Source organism: Apium graveolens, chromosome 8 (genome assembly GCF_009905375.1).
Source record: "Apium graveolens cultivar Ventura chromosome 8, ASM990537v1, whole genome shotgun sequence".
Lineage (NCBI taxonomy): Eukaryota > Viridiplantae > Streptophyta > Magnoliopsida > Apiales > Apiaceae > Apium > Apium graveolens.
The window spans coordinates 265,745,395-265,763,385 of NC_133654.1; the positions used below are offsets into that span (position 1 = coordinate 265,745,395).

General features: G+C 33.0%; 3 protein-coding genes across 5 annotated transcripts; 1 reads left to right on the plus strand and 2 right to left on the minus strand.

Annotated features, from left to right (window-relative positions):
- Nucleotides 1-6,657: 6,657 nt before the first annotated feature.
- LOC141677895 (uncharacterized) lies at nucleotides 6,658-9,257 on the plus strand. Its single transcript, XM_074484007.1, has 2 exons — nucleotides 6,658-7,113; nucleotides 7,914-9,257. Exons 1-2 carry the CDS (start codon nucleotides 7,009-7,011, stop codon nucleotides 9,009-9,011), a joined length of 1,203 nt encoding a protein of 400 aa, XP_074340108.1. The 5' UTR covers nucleotides 6,658-7,008; the 3' UTR covers nucleotides 9,012-9,257.
- Nucleotides 9,258-10,958: 1,701 nt separating this feature from the next.
- LOC141680941 (putative E3 ubiquitin-protein ligase XERICO) lies at nucleotides 10,959-11,440 on the minus strand. Its single transcript, XM_074487017.1, has 2 exons — nucleotides 11,159-11,440; nucleotides 10,959-11,066 (listed from the first exon to the last, which is right to left on the minus strand). Exons 1-2 carry the CDS (start codon nucleotides 11,438-11,440, stop codon nucleotides 10,959-10,961), a joined length of 390 nt encoding a protein of 129 aa, XP_074343118.1.
- A 584-nt stretch (nucleotides 11,441-12,024) lies between these two features.
- LOC141677545 (uncharacterized) lies at nucleotides 12,025-17,877 on the minus strand. 3 transcript variants are annotated; one of them, XM_074483531.1, is made up of 15 exons: nucleotides 17,454-17,877; nucleotides 16,111-16,195; nucleotides 15,913-16,024; nucleotides 15,651-15,752; nucleotides 14,674-14,778; nucleotides 14,005-14,088; nucleotides 13,799-13,914; nucleotides 13,588-13,689; nucleotides 13,393-13,506; nucleotides 13,213-13,269; nucleotides 13,043-13,109; nucleotides 12,869-12,922; nucleotides 12,723-12,797; nucleotides 12,554-12,632; nucleotides 12,025-12,451 (listed from the first exon to the last, which is right to left on the minus strand). In XM_074483531.1, the coding sequence occupies exons 2-15, from the start codon at nucleotides 16,155-16,157 to the stop codon at nucleotides 12,435-12,437; spliced, it is 1,131 nt and encodes a 376-aa protein (XP_074339632.1). In that variant the 5' UTR covers nucleotides 16,158-16,195; nucleotides 17,454-17,877; the 3' UTR covers nucleotides 12,025-12,434. The 3 variants fall into 3 exon arrangements, with proteins under 3 accessions (XP_074339632.1, XP_074339631.1, XP_074339630.1); XM_074483530.1 differs by having other exon boundaries at nucleotides 12,597-12,632; nucleotides 16,111-16,171; nucleotides 17,454-17,874; XM_074483529.1 differs by having other exon boundaries at nucleotides 12,597-12,632; nucleotides 17,454-17,873.
- Between the last annotated feature and the right edge of the window lie 114 nt (nucleotides 17,878-17,991).

A 17,991-nucleotide genomic window follows, 5' to 3' on the forward strand; every position in this document is an offset into this window, starting at 1 on the left:
ATTAAGATGCTCCAAGTATTAAAATGGGGAATTAAATTATTAAAATGTAGTTAATCATACACATTAGTACTATGGTGTATAAGACTGGGTCTAAAGAGGAGCTGTAGAAGGCAACCCAAAGCATGGTCCAGTACAAATTGGGCCTACTTGTGCTACCTATGAGCTAACATTTGGACATGTGGGGCCCAATACTTTAAGTCTCTCAAAAGATATCATGAGTTTAACGATTTACTTCACTTTGAATCTTCCGTCCACCGATCCGTATACAACGTCGAGTTCAAGTGATAAGAACTTATCTCTTGTGGACTAACGATTTGGATGTTCGATTCTTGTTTATCTAGAGGAAACGCCGTAGAGTATAATAATGTTCAATAATTCGACATTTATGTAATATCATACGAAGCACGGAGTAATTTATAGAATCGGATCGAATGCGAAAGAACAAAGAGGTAACGATTTTTAGCAGGTAAAAGAAAAAAAAAGTAATGCATAGATTGTGACTAGATATAGAGAAACTTCATTTTCAGAATCTGAGCTCTCCATTTGTTTCCAATTCATAAAATGCATCTTACAAGCATAAAATTGACCTTTCATCTATGTACACTAAAAAGCCGTTTTTCTCATCAATAATCACTTAGCCCTTACTCACGAGTTTTAAAAAAAAAACAAGAAATCAAGTGTAGGGTAAATAAAATTAGTTTCACTTCTCGTCGTAATTGTGCTGCCGAGTTTTAAAAAGAAACGAAAGTAAGTGGTAGTGAATGCTGATTAAACATATTTTCACTTCAAAACTTTCAGTCGAAAAATAAGATGAAAATATATGACCTTCAAGTTACCAGTAAGCAATCAAAAGTGCGAATCCGAGCGTGTGCGTGCGCGCATGCATGAAAATGGATGGAGCACTAGCTAGATTCCATTTTCCACAAGCAGAGGTTGATGAAACATATCAATCTCATGATCCATACTCTTCTTCCTGTATATATTTCTTGTTTTTATGTGTTTTGGAAAGAACAATGTACATAGTGCTTTTCAGAAAAGAGAGCCAGAGCGTTGTATATGACTGAGCAAGTATTGAGTAAGCAACGAAGGAACTGTCCCGACGTCGAAGTGACCCGATGGTCATCTCATCCCTTGTTGGTGTTGAGTAAGCAAGGAACGGTAATTAATTACGTGATTTTTTCGTTAAATTTTTATTTTTAAATTCCTAGGGTGCTTACATGAGTACAAACTGTATTTTTAGTGACAAAATTGTACTCCCTCAGTCCACTGGATTGTTTACGTTACTTTTCGGCACGTTTTTCAATACTCGTTTAAAGTATAGTTTCATAATATATTTTTAAATTTTTTTAAAACTTTTATTCAAAAAAAAATTAAAAAAACATTATGAAACTATACTTTAGAGAAGTCTCGAAATGCGTATAAATAGTGAACATAAACATCCTAGTGGGACAGAGGGAGTAATTTTTTAAATTAATTATGTGATTATAATAATATCTCTCATGCATTCAGATTAAAACATATACCTAAGTTACGTGAAAACGTACTTAAGAGTATCTATCTCATAAATTAATATATATATATATATATTAAAATACAATCTGCGATTTTATTTTAATCAAGAATAATATTTTTTCTTGAATAAATTCAAAATATAAATCACGCTTGCGTCACTAAAATGCAAAACAACACAAGGCCCATTTCACAAGAGTCTCCCAAGCGTTTCATATCAGCAGAAGCCCATCACACAAAATAGGCCTTTCATGGGCCATTTTTTCGTCAATTTCCGGGCCCTTCTTGTAAAATATTTTTCAATGGCACAATCCTATGATAAATTTAAAAGGGAAAATGTTATTTTCGGAGCATTTTTTATTTTTAAAGAAAAATGTATAATAAGATCAAATTATCCTTGTATTGATAGTATTCCAGAGTCATTTTTATTGTGCATCCGAGAGTAGTTCAGACTTTTTTTTATCGTAGATAACCCGCAGCCGTTACCCTTTGGGTGCGCACTAAACCCTACGGACTCACGCAATAGTACGTAAATTACGTGAAATAAGATAAACCACATTTAAGCGACATTTTCTGACTCGGGAGGCATAATCATAAATTCTCCTACTGTGGGATTCGAACCTGTGACCAAGAGGATAGTTTTCCTCTCTTTAACCAACTGAGTCAACCCTTGCAGGTATTTTAAACTTTTCACATCTTATTTGCTCTGAAAATAAAATAATAATATGAAAACAATATTTCCCTCCATTTAATTTATTTTTGCGAAAACATTGATATTATTTAAGTACAATGGTATTTTGAAAGTTCTCGATATTAAATATAGAATTCTTTTTGAAAATATTTAAACAATCGGTTTTTAAAATCTGATTAAATATTGTAATTAATATAGAGTGATGCATATTATAAATAAAATTTATTATATTAAATACAATTAAAAAAATAAAACATATCACTCTTTATTTCGATGAGTTTCTTTATTTAGTGATTTATTTTTTATTTAAATATTAATTGAATGGTTTGAATTTTCCAATTTCACAATCATAGTGTAGTATTATAAAGTCAAGTAAACCAAGTCAAGTAAACTAAATAAAGAAATGCTACTTTAGCTCGTCAAGGTTGTCACGTTGACATCAAAGTCGTTGCCGACCCATATTAAAATAAATATACTGTACTGAGCGCGATAAAATAAGTCAAGTAGTTAACGACTAATTTTTTATTATTTTAGATTCTGAATTCGATTCTTATTTATCACTGAAATTTGTTAGAAAAAATACTTAATTGTAAAATATGTAAAGATAAATTAGTCAGAAAAAAAAATATTATACTTATAATATGTACTTCCTCCGTCCCTCCTAATTGTTATCGTTTTACAGAGAGTTTCCGACACGCATTTTAAGATGAATAAAAAGTACTCTCTCCGTCCTTTTCAATTATTTACATTTTTTAGAGAGTTTCCGACGCGCATTTTAAGATGCATATAAAGTATAGTTCTATAAATTATTTTTACAATTTTGTTTTTTTTGAATAAAAATTAAAACATTCAACTTTTACTCAGAAAAATAAAATTGTAAAAATAAGTTACATAACTATACTTTTTATGCACCTTAAAATGCGTGGCGAACACTTACTCAGAAATGTAAAAAATTGGAAGGGACTGAGGGAGTATAGTTTTATAAATTTTTAAAAAAAAATCATTTTCTGAATAAAAGTTTAAACATTCTAGTTTTATTTAGAAAAAAATAAATTTTTTTAAAAAAATTATAGAACTATACTTTATATTAATCTTAAAATACGTGCCGGACACTCGCTCAGAAACGATAACAATTGGTCGGGACTGAGGGAGTAATTTCTTACATCTCTATCAAGTGTAGCTTTCAATTTTTTGTCTCTCTACTCTGATAAATATCAAAATCAATATTATTATAGTGTCTTTTATCAGTCATGTATTTCTATCGTGGTTCATTAAGCTCTTTTTCTATAAATTTAACTTATTTTTATTGATAAAATTTAGTGAGTGTATGAAATTTGATTTCTGTTTTCAAAAAAACAGTTTTTTTATTTTTCGAAAAATATACATGATTTGTGTATATCTTATCATGCTCAAATCCCGCTCTAGTGTAATATTTAGGTTTGATTTATTTTATATGGAACTTGATTTCTTTGAGTTTATTCTATTTTAATTGCTGATTTTTTGTGCAACAGTTCATTCATAATTACTGATGAATGAAAAAATTAATTAAAATTTGACAACTAAATTTTTAACCATTATTCATAGATATAAAACACAAACTATAAAAATGTTATTTATTGACGTTCTTTTATCAAGTTAAAATCTTTATTATTTTGACTCAAAACTGTTGTCCATTTTTAGTTAATATAGTAATTTAAGAGATAATTATGCTAATATTTTTTTAAAATTAACATATTTTTTCGGTAACTATTAATTTATTTAATATAATCGAATAAAATGTGAGAAATCTGATTGGTGATAAAATAAGTGAGACAAAGAGAGTAACAAATTGTAAGATAATCGAACCATGTGATGTGGGCCATGCCTCCTTTTGATTCAAGAATTTTGAAGGAGAAATAGTCAAGTTTTTATCATTTTGTGGCGAAATATATCCGCACTTAAATAACTAAATAGGGAAAATGTTGTGATTTACCATATTCCCCTTACTTTTAAAAAACTAATCCGAACATTTAAAAACAATATATATGTACAATACAAAGGTAAAATGTTCTTATGTGACATTTTTTTAATATTCCAAAAAGAATATGATTCGGAAGTTACTAGAATCGCGGATAAAATATGTTGGCTTGAAGTTATTTTCACGAAAAATGCGGAACGAAAATTGATAAATTGTGTAATTAATCTTGTTTCATGATTCGTAGAATGTCAGAGAAATTCTTTTCATTTATAGGGGGTAAAGTTACACGTAATTCTTGGAGGGCAAGTTATCTAGATTGATTTATGTTTTGTCTGGTGATCCATCAAGGCCCGTGTCCAATAACCAATAGAAGGGATTGGTTCAGTTATTTCGATTGATTCGGAAGTAAAATCGAAATCAAATCAAAATTATTAGGTTTTTTAAATGTCAAATCCTTACTAAACCAATTTGTTAATAACTGTATAATTCGATTTGAACGATTTGAATTGGATAATTTCGACCAGTTTATAGAATATTTGTTCACCCTTAATTCGTTCTAATATTTTCGATAAGTCAAACAATTATATAATTTTTAATAAACATTTGTAAATCTAAATTCTTATGATGTTCAAAAAATTTACCCCGAAATAAAAGCATAAGAATTTAAATTTATTGAGTCAATAAAATATTAGCCTAAAGAAAAAATTATGAGGATCGGTGTAAGTGGAATTGTGTCATGTAGACCAATTCAAGTGACAAGTCTAGACGAGGTTGGTATATATAAGAATAATGATAGATTTCTCAAATATATTTTCTTTAAATAACGTGACACATGTTAAATTTTGATTTAGAGTTTATATTTATACACAATTTATCTCATATTATTATTAAATAAAATTACCATTTATACATAACATATCATTATTTCGGAGAAAGTTTAGAAAAAAATTAGGGGCCTAGCATTTTCTCTATAAATGATGACTCGATCCTTGTTGGCGCTCACTAAACGTGATAAACGTGATTAGTGAAACAAAATCCAATCAATCAAATTAAAAAGATTCCTTTTTTAAATTTAATTTTTCTTTCATCATTATCTCGAGTTAATTATAAGTTTATCTCAAAATATGATTGTCTTATTCTTTAACCAATCACATATCTATCGCATCCGGTTGTCGATCAACGTTTTAACTCATACATATATTATTTTTAACACAACATAGAATTTTTTTCTAAACCAACCTAACTCGGTTTTTTTTATTAAGATTTGGCTCAACTTATGCTTTTATACGAATTAATTTCATACATAAACTCATTTAGTCAAACGAGTTAAGTTAAGCAACTAAATTCAATTATATTTTGTTCGAAATTAAAAATTCACACGATTTGAACTCGTTCATAATTAATTAAATACTATTTAAGTATTTATAAATTGAACTTTAGTTAGATACTTTATTTTTACTAATTTTTAAATCGAATACTCACGAATAAATTCCGCTCGACTATCATAAAAATGAGTTAAATTTGGTCATACAAATTTAAGATAAACGAACGACTTGTCTCATTTTAAAATATCCAACTCAAACTCTTTTATCAGTTATCCAACCGAATTCTTAAACTAACCTCTAATTAGAGTAGATAACCAACACAACAATACTTATAAGTCTAAACGAGGTTAGTAAAAACAAAATGATTCGATTCTTAGTGGCGCTTACTAAACGAGATTAGCGAAACAAAATCCAATCAATCGAATTAAGAAGATTCCTTTTTTAAATTTAATTTTTATTTCATCATTATCTCGAGTTAATTATAAGTTTATCTCAAGATATGATTGTCTTATTCTTTAACCAATCACATATCAATATCATATTCAGTTGTCGATTAACAATTTAACTCAGATATATATCATTTTTAACGCGAATCACAATTTTATTCGGAGTTAAACTAACTCGAATTCATTTATTAACATTTGGCTCGACTTCTGCTTTTATACTAATCAATTTCAGATAAACTCATTTAGTTAAACGAGCCAAGTTGAGCAGCTAAATTCAATTATATTTTGTTTAAAATTAAAAAATCACACGATTCGAACTTGTTCATAACTAATTAAATACTATTTAAATATTTATAAATTGAACTTTAGTTAGATACTTTTATATTTACTAACTTTTAAATCAATTACTTACGAATAAATTCCGCTCAACTATCATAAAAACGAGTTAAATTTGGTCATACAAATATAAGATAAACGATCGACTCATCTTATTTTAAAATATCAAACTCGAACCCGTTTATCAGTTATCCTCTAATTAGAATAGGTAACCAACACAGCAATACTTGTTAATCTACCAATCCTGTTTCCACTAATAACAAATCAACGCATAATTACAGCATAATCTTCACCGAGTCAATTAACAATTACGCGCAAAAATAAATTATCGACATCTTCAATTCACAATAGACGCGTGTAATAAAACCTTATATATTAATCAGACAGACGGTTCATTCCACACAGGGTTTTATTATTACATACTAGTACAACGTTTAGGTTGTCTTTCAAGGCTAAAAGACAAGACAAACAAACGGCTTCTTGTTCTTTATATACACACAAATATCTTTATATACTTACATTCACAGCTTGCCACCCGTTAGCCTCACACAAGCTCTTCACACCATCTTCTTGATTTTCTTTTATTTTGGCCTATTTTAAGGTAGCCCATTTGGTAAAGGTTTGATTTTTGGTTGTTTTTTGTGTCAAGATTTGATTTTGAGGGGTTTGATTGAATACCCATTAGGCCATTTGATTAAAGTTGTGATCTTTATTGGAATTTGATTTGGTTGAGAGATTGAGAGGATGTGGGGTTGTGTTAATAGGTTTTATGAGAAAGTGGCTACAATGGAAGAAGGGGGATCTGGTTATTGTTCTAAGAAGTCTGATGATTTTTGTGGATCTGATGAGGTGAAGTCTCTCTCTCTCTCTCTCTCTCCCCCTCTCTCTCGCTCTCCCTCCCTCCCTCCCTCTCTCTCGCCCTCTCTCCCCCTCTCTCCTCTCTCTCTCTCTCAATCTCCCTCTCTCCCTGTCTCTCTGTGTGTGTGTGTGTGTTGGGTGATTACATGTTTACATTGCTGTGAATTGTTTGTTCAAGGCTTTTTTTACCTTCTGATTTTAGTTTATATGTGAATAATTTACCTGTTATGTTTAGGGTCTTGATGGTTCAGGAATAAAATTCACTTAATTTGGGCATGATTGTAAGATTGTACTCTGTTAAATCATGATCATTTATCTGCAGTTCTTGTACATGTGTTTTTGGTCGAGAGATTGTTTTGTATGCTTACTTGACTCAGTAATGGGCTGAATCCCAGTTTGAAAGATTCTTCCTTTTTAAAATTTGTTTAATTTGTTTAATTAGTCAATGGAATCATTACAGTTAAGAGTCATGACAAGTAGGTAATGTCTATTGGAAAAGTTAAACTGGGATATCTGAATTTATTCTGTAGTTTGTGAATCTTGTAAGTTACTCCTTGTAAAGTAGTGGAGTAAAGGTTGAAGAACTTATTCTATATGTTTCATCGACTGTTCAATACTTGCCATGTGCTTGCTGATAGTGTTATACACATGTTTCCGTAAATTCTTTGAAATTTTTGCATTGTGCGATTTCTATGCCATAATCTATGCTGAACTGGATTCTAAAATTGGAGTTTTCTATTCCTTGCCTGCTCATTCAGTCTCTTATGAAATTTGTGTTTTTTGTGCTGCAGGAATCTGGCCGTGTTCTGAGCATGTCAAGATTACGTTGTTTTATGAGGGGACTAGATTTGAAAACATATATCTTCTTTTTCATAATGATCCCAACCTGTGTACTTGGTGTATATATGCATGGACAGAAAATATCATATTTCTTGCGGCCATTATGGGAAGCACCACCTAAACCGTTTCATGAAATTCCTCACTATTACCATGAGAATGTGTCGATGGAGAATTTGTGCAAACTTCATGGTTGGGGAATTCGTGAGTTCCCAAGAAGGGTATATGATGCAGTTTTATTTAGTAATGAAGTGGACCTCCTTACAATTCGGTGGAAAGAATTGCATCCTTATGTAACAGAATTTGTTCTCCTTGAATCAAATTCAACCTTTACCGGATTGCCTAAGCCACTGGTTTTTGCCAGCAACAGGGATAAATTTAAATTTGTCGAATCACGGTTAACATATGGAAAAATTCCTGGAAGATATCAGAGAGGTAAAAACCCATTTGTCGAGGAGGCATACCAACGGTTAGCATTGGATTTTCTTCTCAAGCAAGCTGGTATTCAGGATGATGACTTGTTGATTATGTCAGACGTGGACGAGATACCTAGTAGGCATACTATTAATCTATTGAGGTGGTGCGATAACACACCTGAAGTTCTTCATCTACGGTTGAAGAACTACCTTTACTCTTTTGAGTTTCTGCAGGACAATAAAAGTTGGAGGGCTTCAGTCCACAGATATCAGTCCGGGAAGACAAAATATGCACATTATCGCCAGTCAGATGTCATCTTGGCAGATGCTGGGTGGCACTGCAGCTTTTGTTTCCGGAATATAAAAGATTTTGTATTTAAAATGAAAGCATATAGTCATTTTGATAGAGTGAGGTTCACCAAATTCTTGAATCCTAAAAGAGTACAGAAGATAATTTGCAAAGGTGCTGATCTGTTTGATATGCTTCCAGAGGAGTACACTTTCAGGGATATCATAGGGAAAATGGGTCCAATACCGCATTCCTATTCTGCTGTTCATCTTCCATCATATCTTCTGCAGAATGCCGACTTCTATAGATATCTTTTGCCGGGGAATTGCATAAGAGAAAGTGGCTGATTTTCAACCTCTTCCGAGTGATGATCTAATTTTGAAGGAAGCCGGAGATGCAGCTGGTCTAGGAGTTTTCATATCGGACGGGGATTGCGGTGTGTTACTTTAACAACCATGCTACTTGTCCAGCAATATTGATTTATTCTTTTAGAAATGTTTGAAAGTCTAGCTGTCTAGATTTCTTTTCAGATTTCTAGGGTGATATTCTGTATATAAGAGTATTTTGGTTAGTATCGACTTGTTCTTTGATCATATTGACGTACATCACATTACTGGAATATGTCCAACATCACTGAATGCATTGTGTATGCACCAATATCCTTAGCCAATCAGATGACTTGTGGTTCGTCTGTGTACGATCTATGATTCTGATTTAAGACCTTTATCGGCCAATAGGCCAACATTTTGATGCATCATGACATGATGAGGATCGAGTATATAGTCTGATCTGATTTAAGATCTTGATCTTGATCGGCCAATAGCCTAACATATCGATGCATCATGACATGATAAGTATCGAGTCTATAGTCTGATCTAATTTAAGACCTTGATCGGCCAGTAGGCTAACATATCGATGCATCATGACATGATGAGTATCGAGTCTATAGTCTGATCTAATTTAAGACCTTGATCGACCAATAGGCCAACATATCGATGCATCATGACATGATGAGTATCGAGTAAATAGCAGACTAGCAGCTATGCCAATGTTGGTGCAAAATCCTGCAATGCCATTGCACTCAGCGGAACTGAAGTTGAGACCTTATAATGATGGTGATTCTAATCATATCTATTTAGAAAGTTTTGGAAATTTTAGGAAGATTAGTCAAGGATAGTGGCATCTAATCGTCCAATTTCCAGGGCTGAAACTTGTGAAAATAGTGTGACCAATTTCTCCTCTAAGAAATTTCAAAACACTTGCAAAGAAACTGCAATTACATTTCCCTTGGTTGTTTTTTCTAAAACCAGGACCCACTTGACTCATTCTGTCATTCTCTTGCTGGCAAGCTCAGTAAATGACATTTCCCCAGGTCACCATCTCCAATTCTCTATGCACATGACATTTATTTGGTAGTATTAGTGTTACTCTCTCCATCCCAAATCAGTTGTCTCACTTTTACTTGTATTTTAAATTACCTTACCGTATACCTTATTTGATATTATTATTATTATTATTATTATTATTATTATTATTTTGTGAATAAAAATTTAAATTTTAAACTTTTAACAAAAATAAAATTTGAAAAATAATGAAACGGAGGTATACGATCAAAAAACCTTCACCTTAAAATATGTGTAAAAATCAAACAAAAAAACTAATTTGACATGGAAGAAGTACCATTTACCAACATGAAACTTCAAAGTAAAAAAACACCCCAAACCTAAGTTTTTGCTCAAAAACTCACAACAAACGCTAGAGTTTCCAAAACCGTTATCAAATGTTAAGTTATCATCATATGTTATTAATTATTTTCTCATAAATGAAATGGTCTCTTATGTATTAATATGAATTTCACGATATCATGTGTCCTTTAAAAATTTGAAGACTTTTTTTGATCGATTTTTTCTATACCGTGTCCATTGGCATACGATAAATGCAAAAAATTATAAATTTTGATCATTTTAATTAATATAATTTTTGTATATACAGAGATTTACCACTATTAAAAAAAAAAAACTAATCAAAATAACTTAAAATTTTAAATTTTGGCACTTATTGTATGCCATGTATATGAAAAATCTTTTTTGAAATATGCAGCATTACTAAGTCTGATATCCTAGAGGAGCCCTCTGAAATTTCATTATAGCACTGCCTTTTCTAGCATATTCTGCAACAAAATTATTCTCCATCTCACCAACACACATATTAAGGCAAAAATTGAGCCAATCAAACCTGTCTCATCACCTTAACAACTAAAGTTCCATTAAAATACTACTACAAGCCCATTTGGGCTACACAAAAGTTGGACCAAACTCATATAAAAACATAAAAAACTGCAACAGAAATGATAAGTAGTCCTCCATGAAAAGCCCACCTGCAGCTACCCTTACAGCACAGATCTACATAGAGGACAAGTAGAGTGTTGATTATCAAACCACTCTTCAAGACAAGCCTTATGGAAAAAATGCTGGCAATAACACAATTCACTCACATCTTCATCTTCTTTAAATCTGCATAAACACACACAACAACATTCTTCCATTATTATCTTTTTTTCCCACTTCATTGATCCATATTTAGTTGTAAGGAGTCTTGTTGATGATGATGGTTCATTGCATGTATCTTCATCTTCAGTGTCATATGTATCAGCACCAACTACTTGATCAAGAACAGATCTTAACATGTTCTTTAGCAGAGCAACTGATAAAACAGTGTTGAGTACTAGTAGTGGAAGCACACCATCATTTGGTCCATGGAAATTTGAGAGCCCCATCTCAAGTTCTTTTCTTGTTTTCACACAAAAGCAAAAAAATGGTCTTTTCTGTTAACCCTAGTAGAAATCTCTCTAATGAGAGAGAGAGAGAGAGAGATTTTAACAGAGGGTTACAACCCAATGAAAAAATCTCTCTGATGAGAGAGAGAGAGAGATGGGAGAGAGAGAGAGATAGGAGAGAGAGAGAGATAGGAGAGAGAGATAGGAAGGAGAGAGAGAGAGAGAGATTTGAACAGAGGGTTACATGAAAACCAAGAAACTTGATGTAAAAGCTAGCTGTAGTTTGAACATAATGAAGCAAGAGTTGGAGAATGGAGTTAAATATATGTTGGGGTTGGGTTAAAATTTAACCATGGTTGTACTATGATTTAACTATTTCTTACACGTGGCAACACGTGTAAGGTTTTGGTACGAGGGTGTAAGTGTAAGAAACAGGAGTATTTGTTGAGAGCCTTTCATTCTTTGCTGTGCTGTTTTAACATATTTCATACCTTTTTTTAAATATGACTTATTCGAGAAATTATATCCGTATTACTATTACGTCTCATTGAATTGTTAATATTATTTAAATTATGTGAGACAAATTTGAATAATGTATAAAATTTTAACGGATAAATTTAAGAGTGATCACGATACAAGTAATGCGATTTTTTCTCAAACTGCAAATCAAACCGCACATGCGATTTGATCTGATACAGAGTTATTCCGGGGCTAGTAGGTTCATTGAATATAATTACATAGGGCTATTTAAACCACTGATATTTGGCTACACTAGAGCTATCCCCTAAAGATAAGTTCATATAATGCCTCTTGAATACTATACCTGAATCTTACAGAACTAGCAGTAAAATGTAAGCTTGTCTGAAAATTCCTATATATGCTCAAATTCTGTTGGCAGAGATGGTTATATCATGTGGAACTAGATGTTTCCAGTGATTTGTAATAATCTTTTTCTGCATTCTCCATCCGATCTTGAAACATTTTCCATTCTGATCTACACCTCTCCCTCACCTGCCACAAGCAAGACACCAGTCATTATCAGTAACATTCTACTCTCAGGCCTCAGCTATGAAACTTAGTTGCTTAACAGTAAATAGCGACGACAATTATAACTGATCAAGAATCGGTTGAAACTAATATCGGTGACAAGAAATACCCCTTGCCATGGTTGCTTCCCATTGCTTGCTTCACCCTACCAGAAAGAATAAGAGGCAAAATTATTCCGTGTCAGGTATTATCTATGGTAGAGCGATGTAAAGATGTAGTGAGACTGAGTTTGTACCTGTCCCCCTAGTGATGGAATACCTTGATGTACAATCCACTGCGCGTCTACAACCCCTATTTTCTCATGAGCAGGCTATACAGAGAGAAGCATTATCAAAATCCAAAAGGTCGACTCATTGTCAAGGATAAACACAAGGTACCAACCTCAACACAATTTCGAACAGCAAAGTCAAGACCCCATCCATGTACTAAGTCATTCTACAAGGCCATACGAAAGACAATGTAAGATCAAAATGCACAAGTTACTATGGATGCAGAATGATATTTAGCACCTACGGCATTCTCCAGAGTTAATAGAAATTCAGTAATATTCCATACCTGAATCATATGCCATACACAGCGCCATGCTTCTCGAGAAAACACAGGTGCCATGATTTCCACAAACCTGCAAACAGTAGATTGCCAAGTAGTACCTAAACATTTTCTTAAGTAAAGCCATATGGACAAGAAGAATATATCTATAAATATGAACCAAATACAATTCATACCCTGCGCAGGGAGGTAAATGAGGGTCTGGGCACCAGCCTGGTTTCTCCTGTGTTTCCCTTATCAAATATAATCGGAAACTTAGTAAAAAAAAGGATAAATCAAATACAATTCTTTTCTTTTTTAAATTTTGGCATCGATATAGAAAGCCTAACTTGTGATTTCTGAATGATCATTCTTACTTGTGAACTTCACGATCGCCTCTTCTCTTTGTCATTTGCCATGTTAACCCTCCGTTGGGTTCCAGACCAGGCTGTGAAATCTCCAATCCGTATTTCTTCACAAGTTTAATATATCTGTAAGTGGTAAGCTATACTGATAAGTATATTGATTCGGAAGTTGCAGTAAGCTTAAAAACTTCTGCAGAAATTACTAACTCTTCAGCTTTAAAATGCTCTACACCAAGGTCTTCATCCCAGATAAATATGTACTCATATGCAGCAACGACATCAGGATGAAGGAATCTTTTTGCAAACCACCTTGAATTAAATTCATTGTGTTTAGCATACGCATGAGTAACAATGTTCCAATAACAAAGGAAGCCTCGTGCAAAGAAAATTATTAAGTTTTAAAAACAAAGTTCCTTACCATTTTGTCTGCTTCTGTGCACTTATATGAATAGCCTGCTTTGACCACTCGTATGCATCCCAATCACTTGTTCGGTTATCATAGTGAAACAGAAGGACAGTAAAGTTGCCTGAAAACTGTATATATAAAAAAAAGAAAACAGATTTAGGTGGGAGGATGGAGAAGGGAAAGTGACAACATATTAATAGACAGAGTGAGAGAGTGACCTTTTTAATAGTGGCATCTATATTACTCATCTGCTCGTAACCAACAGTAAAGGTCACAAGATATTTTGGTGTGACATTAAGGTCCTGCCAGTGGAAATAATTAAACTTAAACGCTTTACACAATATATTCTAGTTTGTCTACTACTTCAATGTTCAAGGGGTTCCATCTTTGCTACTTTTGCAAGAGTCGGACTCGGGTATGAATCCAAGCGTTAGAATCACAATTTGGAAAATACCAGGATACTTAAATTCAAGTGGAAACAGGTTGTGGAGTAGAATTTGGAAAATAGCGCGTTACCAATAAATCTTGCCACACTGTATGAATATTTATAACATACAATCAGAACGATAGTATAGAAACAAGTCTTCCAAAGATCATGACCTAAAATAAGAGCTGCTCAGAAGTCTAAGATTATTTTGCTTTGAAGGGTGAAGCATCTGGTGACTCTGGTCCCAGTACAAATAATCAGACTCAAATCCCACACCCATGTCGTATCATATCCAGCACAAGCATGGGTTTGAAGAACCCCCGGCAACAGAGGGTTTCATATGAGGACATACACATTGCAAACAAAGAAATGGAAATGTGACCAGTGTGACCAATATTGGCATCATTAATTTTGACGTACATCTATCATATGAATATGATAATAATAAAAAGAAATTTACCTCACTGGGTTCACCATATAATCTACGGGGATACAAGTCTGATTGAGGTACAACAAAACCGGGGGGTAATCTTTCTGCACCTCGTGGATTTGATGGGATCCATATCTGCACGATCTCATTAGTATAGCAAAGAGTGGTATGAATAAAAAATGCTTACACTAAAAAGATGTAAAAGAATTGAAGTAATTATAACGCCATAAGAGAAGTTTATCCTTAATCAGGAAAGCTATAAAGTAATATGCAATCGTTAGCAGCTATTACATCACATGTCAGGATACAACATTCATTCAAAACCTACAGATGTGGTTCATAACATAATTATTATTGGTACAGATGTACAGGTGATTCTCCCAGCAGGAGATAACTTTATACCAAGACCATGTCACAATTTTTTTTAGAAAGGCTCAAATCATAGATTTGTTTACTAATTAGTTTGATGAACATACATTGCTCCATTGACGCTTGACACTAGTAGTCTTCTACTATCCCTGTATCCCACAATCCCAAGAAGTTTAAAATTTTAGACTCAATAATCGAAGTACAACGAAAATAGTAACAAAGATACTAAAACAGTAACACTAATAATAATAATGTAAAATACCAAAATAGATGTTCATGTTGATAAAGGCAATAAGTTGCATGTTTTTAGCGAATTCACTGCAACGAGATAGAAATAGGTATCCCAATCTATACGTGGTAAGGAGACAGCTAGAAATGAGCACAAAGTAAGGTTATCAAACACTTCAAAGTATCGTTTCAGGTTTATTAAGCAATTCAGGCTATCATTAACCAAGGCATCGGATAAAACTACTATTCAGCCTGAGACATACATATCCATTAAATCACAAATGGCAACATTCAGTATAGCACTAGCAAAAGAGAAATGTCATGATCTAAATAAACAATTGGTGTACCCGTCAAACACAATTAACAATTTTAGTAGGGAGTATGGACTTCCTTGGCAAAGTAAGTCGTACCTTTGAAGTATCATTAAGTTGAACTTTAGCTTGGGCTGGAAGACTAGGATCCTTGATGCGAATATTTTCAGAAAAGATAAGAAGACCCGAGGGAATACTCAGCTGCCAAATTAAATTTGCAAACACTAGTTTATGGCAGGAGCTAACTTGGCAAAAAACACAAGAAGACGGCATGGTGAGGAACACTATGGGGATTCAGGGAAGGAATAGAATAAAGAACAAGGAAGAAAAATAGAGAGCATGTGACTTGAAGGATGCATACCTTACTTAATGAGGAAATAGGAAATGACATTCCAATCAAGAGGCCAAATAAAACTCCAACCAAAGTTGTTATGATAAGCCTCATACTCTCATTTGCTTTACTAGCAAAGGCACTGTAAGCAGCAGAAAAAAACGACAAAAATTAGAAATTACAGCAAAAAGGTCATTCAGATGATGATACTATTGAAAAGTCACAAACCTGTGAATAATGTGTCTAATTCTGTCAATAGTCTTCTGATGCTGCATTCCAATTAGAGAACCTGTACGAGCAGCATTGCGATGTCCTGTAAGTTGCAAGTAGTTTCATAAATGTATAAAGAAATTGGGGACAGAAAACTGCAGGACAAGAAATAACTAACGTCGAATGCAAAAAAATGCAAGCAAAAGATGCTACCACATCATCTAACTCTAGTTTGAAAGAGATTTGATATATGATATTATCCATAATAGAAGGTAATATCTGCACTTCAATAACTGAAATTAAACAGGAATCTACCAAATATTACATGCATTTTCACGGTTATTACCCTGCCGCAGATTTTGTTATATGCGTTCTGGTTAATCAAACACGTCGACCAAATATTACAGGCACTCTCCCTCAAACCCTTACTAAGAAACCAACTTAATATTAATAATGAAAGGAAAGCATTGTATACACATTAAACAACTGAAATTTTACGATGAGTTCAACACCAATCAAGATTAGCAACCATACATGTGTTCCTTAGACTGATTACTCGCACAATTTCACTTGCATAATAGCAATAGCTTAGGATCCAAATAAACACAAATCAAACACCAAAAATCAATATCTTAAGTTCAATTCAACCATACATGTGTTCCTTATACAGATTACTCACACAATTCCACTAACATAATAGCTTAGGATCAAAATAAACACAAATCAAACACCGAGATCAATATCTTAAGTTCAATTCAACCATACATGTTTTCCTTATACAGATTACTCACACAATTCCACTAACATAATAGCTTAGGATCATAATAAACACAAATCAAACACCGAGATCAATATCTTAAGTCCAATTTTAACCAACTAGACATGTGCTTCACTATACAGTCAAAACTCAAAACCCTCCATAAGTCTCCCTAAAATTATGCTAAGCAACCAACACTCCACTTATCCTTCGAACAAAAGTACAGTCTAAACAAAATATAAAACCCAAATTCAATTACTAAATTAAACAAACTTTCCCAATTCTCCTCATGAATATCAAGCTAATATATACCTATATTTATAAAAAAAAATTAATGAAAATCTTCATGATCCCAAGATTAAGACAACTTAGATTCCTTTAACCCAAACATAACAAAACATAACTTACAAAAAACCATTACATAAAACACAACTAAATAAGTAAATAAACACACACACACACATCACCATCATCAAGTTAGCTAGAATATATCACTAAAACAAACTCAACAAACTCAACTTATAATATTTTCTCAATATATAAACAATTTTCAGCTTAGTCCTATATGCATCTTAAATTATATATACAGAAAAAGAAAAAGCACCTGAAATTTGTGAGCAAACCCCAGAAAAAATACAGAGAAGGAGCAAGATAAAAACGCGGAATCGCAAAAAATGTACTACTTCTATTTTATTGGATCAAAGACACTTGGGCTATAAATGTGTGTGTGAGAGAGGAGAGGGAGAGAGAGAGAGGGAGAGGGAGAGGGAGAGGGAGAGAGAGAGAGAGAGAGAGAGAGAGAGAGAGAGTTTTGAGAGAGAGAGACGAGAGAGATTTTTGAGAGAGAGAGAGAGTTTTGAGAGAGAGAGACGAGAGAGATTTTTGAGAGAGAGAGATGAGGGTTGGTGTTTCTTGAAATTAATGAAAAGATCTTAAAAGAGTCAGAGAGTGTTGGTTTTAGGATGTTAGAAGACAGAGATTTCAGGTGTTTGAGCTGCATAAACAACGCGTTAAGACTAAACAGTCAAGTGTTTAGTTCCAAATGTCAAAGCTTAGTACCAAATCTTATGATACTAAAATCGTCATGATTTGTGCACCCAAATTCCAAATTCCGGCGCTAACGACAAATGTCATCAAGTTTC

What these genes read in the sequence shown, in the direction of transcription:
- LOC141677895 (XM_074484007.1), top strand. Translation starts at nt 7,009, where the DNA reads ATGTGGGGTTGTGTTAATAGGTTTTATGAGAAAGTGGCTACAATGGAA. An exon ending in ATTTTTGTGGATCTGATGAG is followed by an intron (nt 7,114 to 7,913) that starts GTGAAGTCTCTC and finishes TTTGTGCTGCAG; the next exon opens with GAATCTGGCCGTGTTCTGAG.
- LOC141680941 (XM_074487017.1), bottom strand. Translation starts at nt 11,440, where the DNA reads ATGGGGCTCTCAAATTTCCATGGACCAAATGATGGTGTGCTTCCACTA. An exon ending in GATTTAAAGAAGATGAAGAT is followed by an intron (nt 11,067 to 11,158) that starts GTGAGTGAATTG and finishes TCCTCTATGTAG; the next exon opens with ATCTGTGCTGTAAGGGTAGC.
- LOC141677545 (XM_074483530.1), bottom strand. Translation starts at nt 16,157, where the DNA reads ATGCAGCATCAGAAGACTATTGACAGAATTAGACACATTATTCACAG. An exon ending in CTATTTCCTCATTAAGTAAG is followed by an intron (nt 15,753 to 15,912) that starts GTATGCATCCTT and finishes TTAATTTGGCAG; the next exon opens with CTGAGTATTCCCTCGGGTCT. An exon ending in GGCGATCGTGAAGTTCACAA is followed by an intron (nt 13,270 to 13,392) that starts GTAAGAATGATC and finishes ATATTTGATAAG; the next exon opens with GGAAACACAGGAGAAACCAG.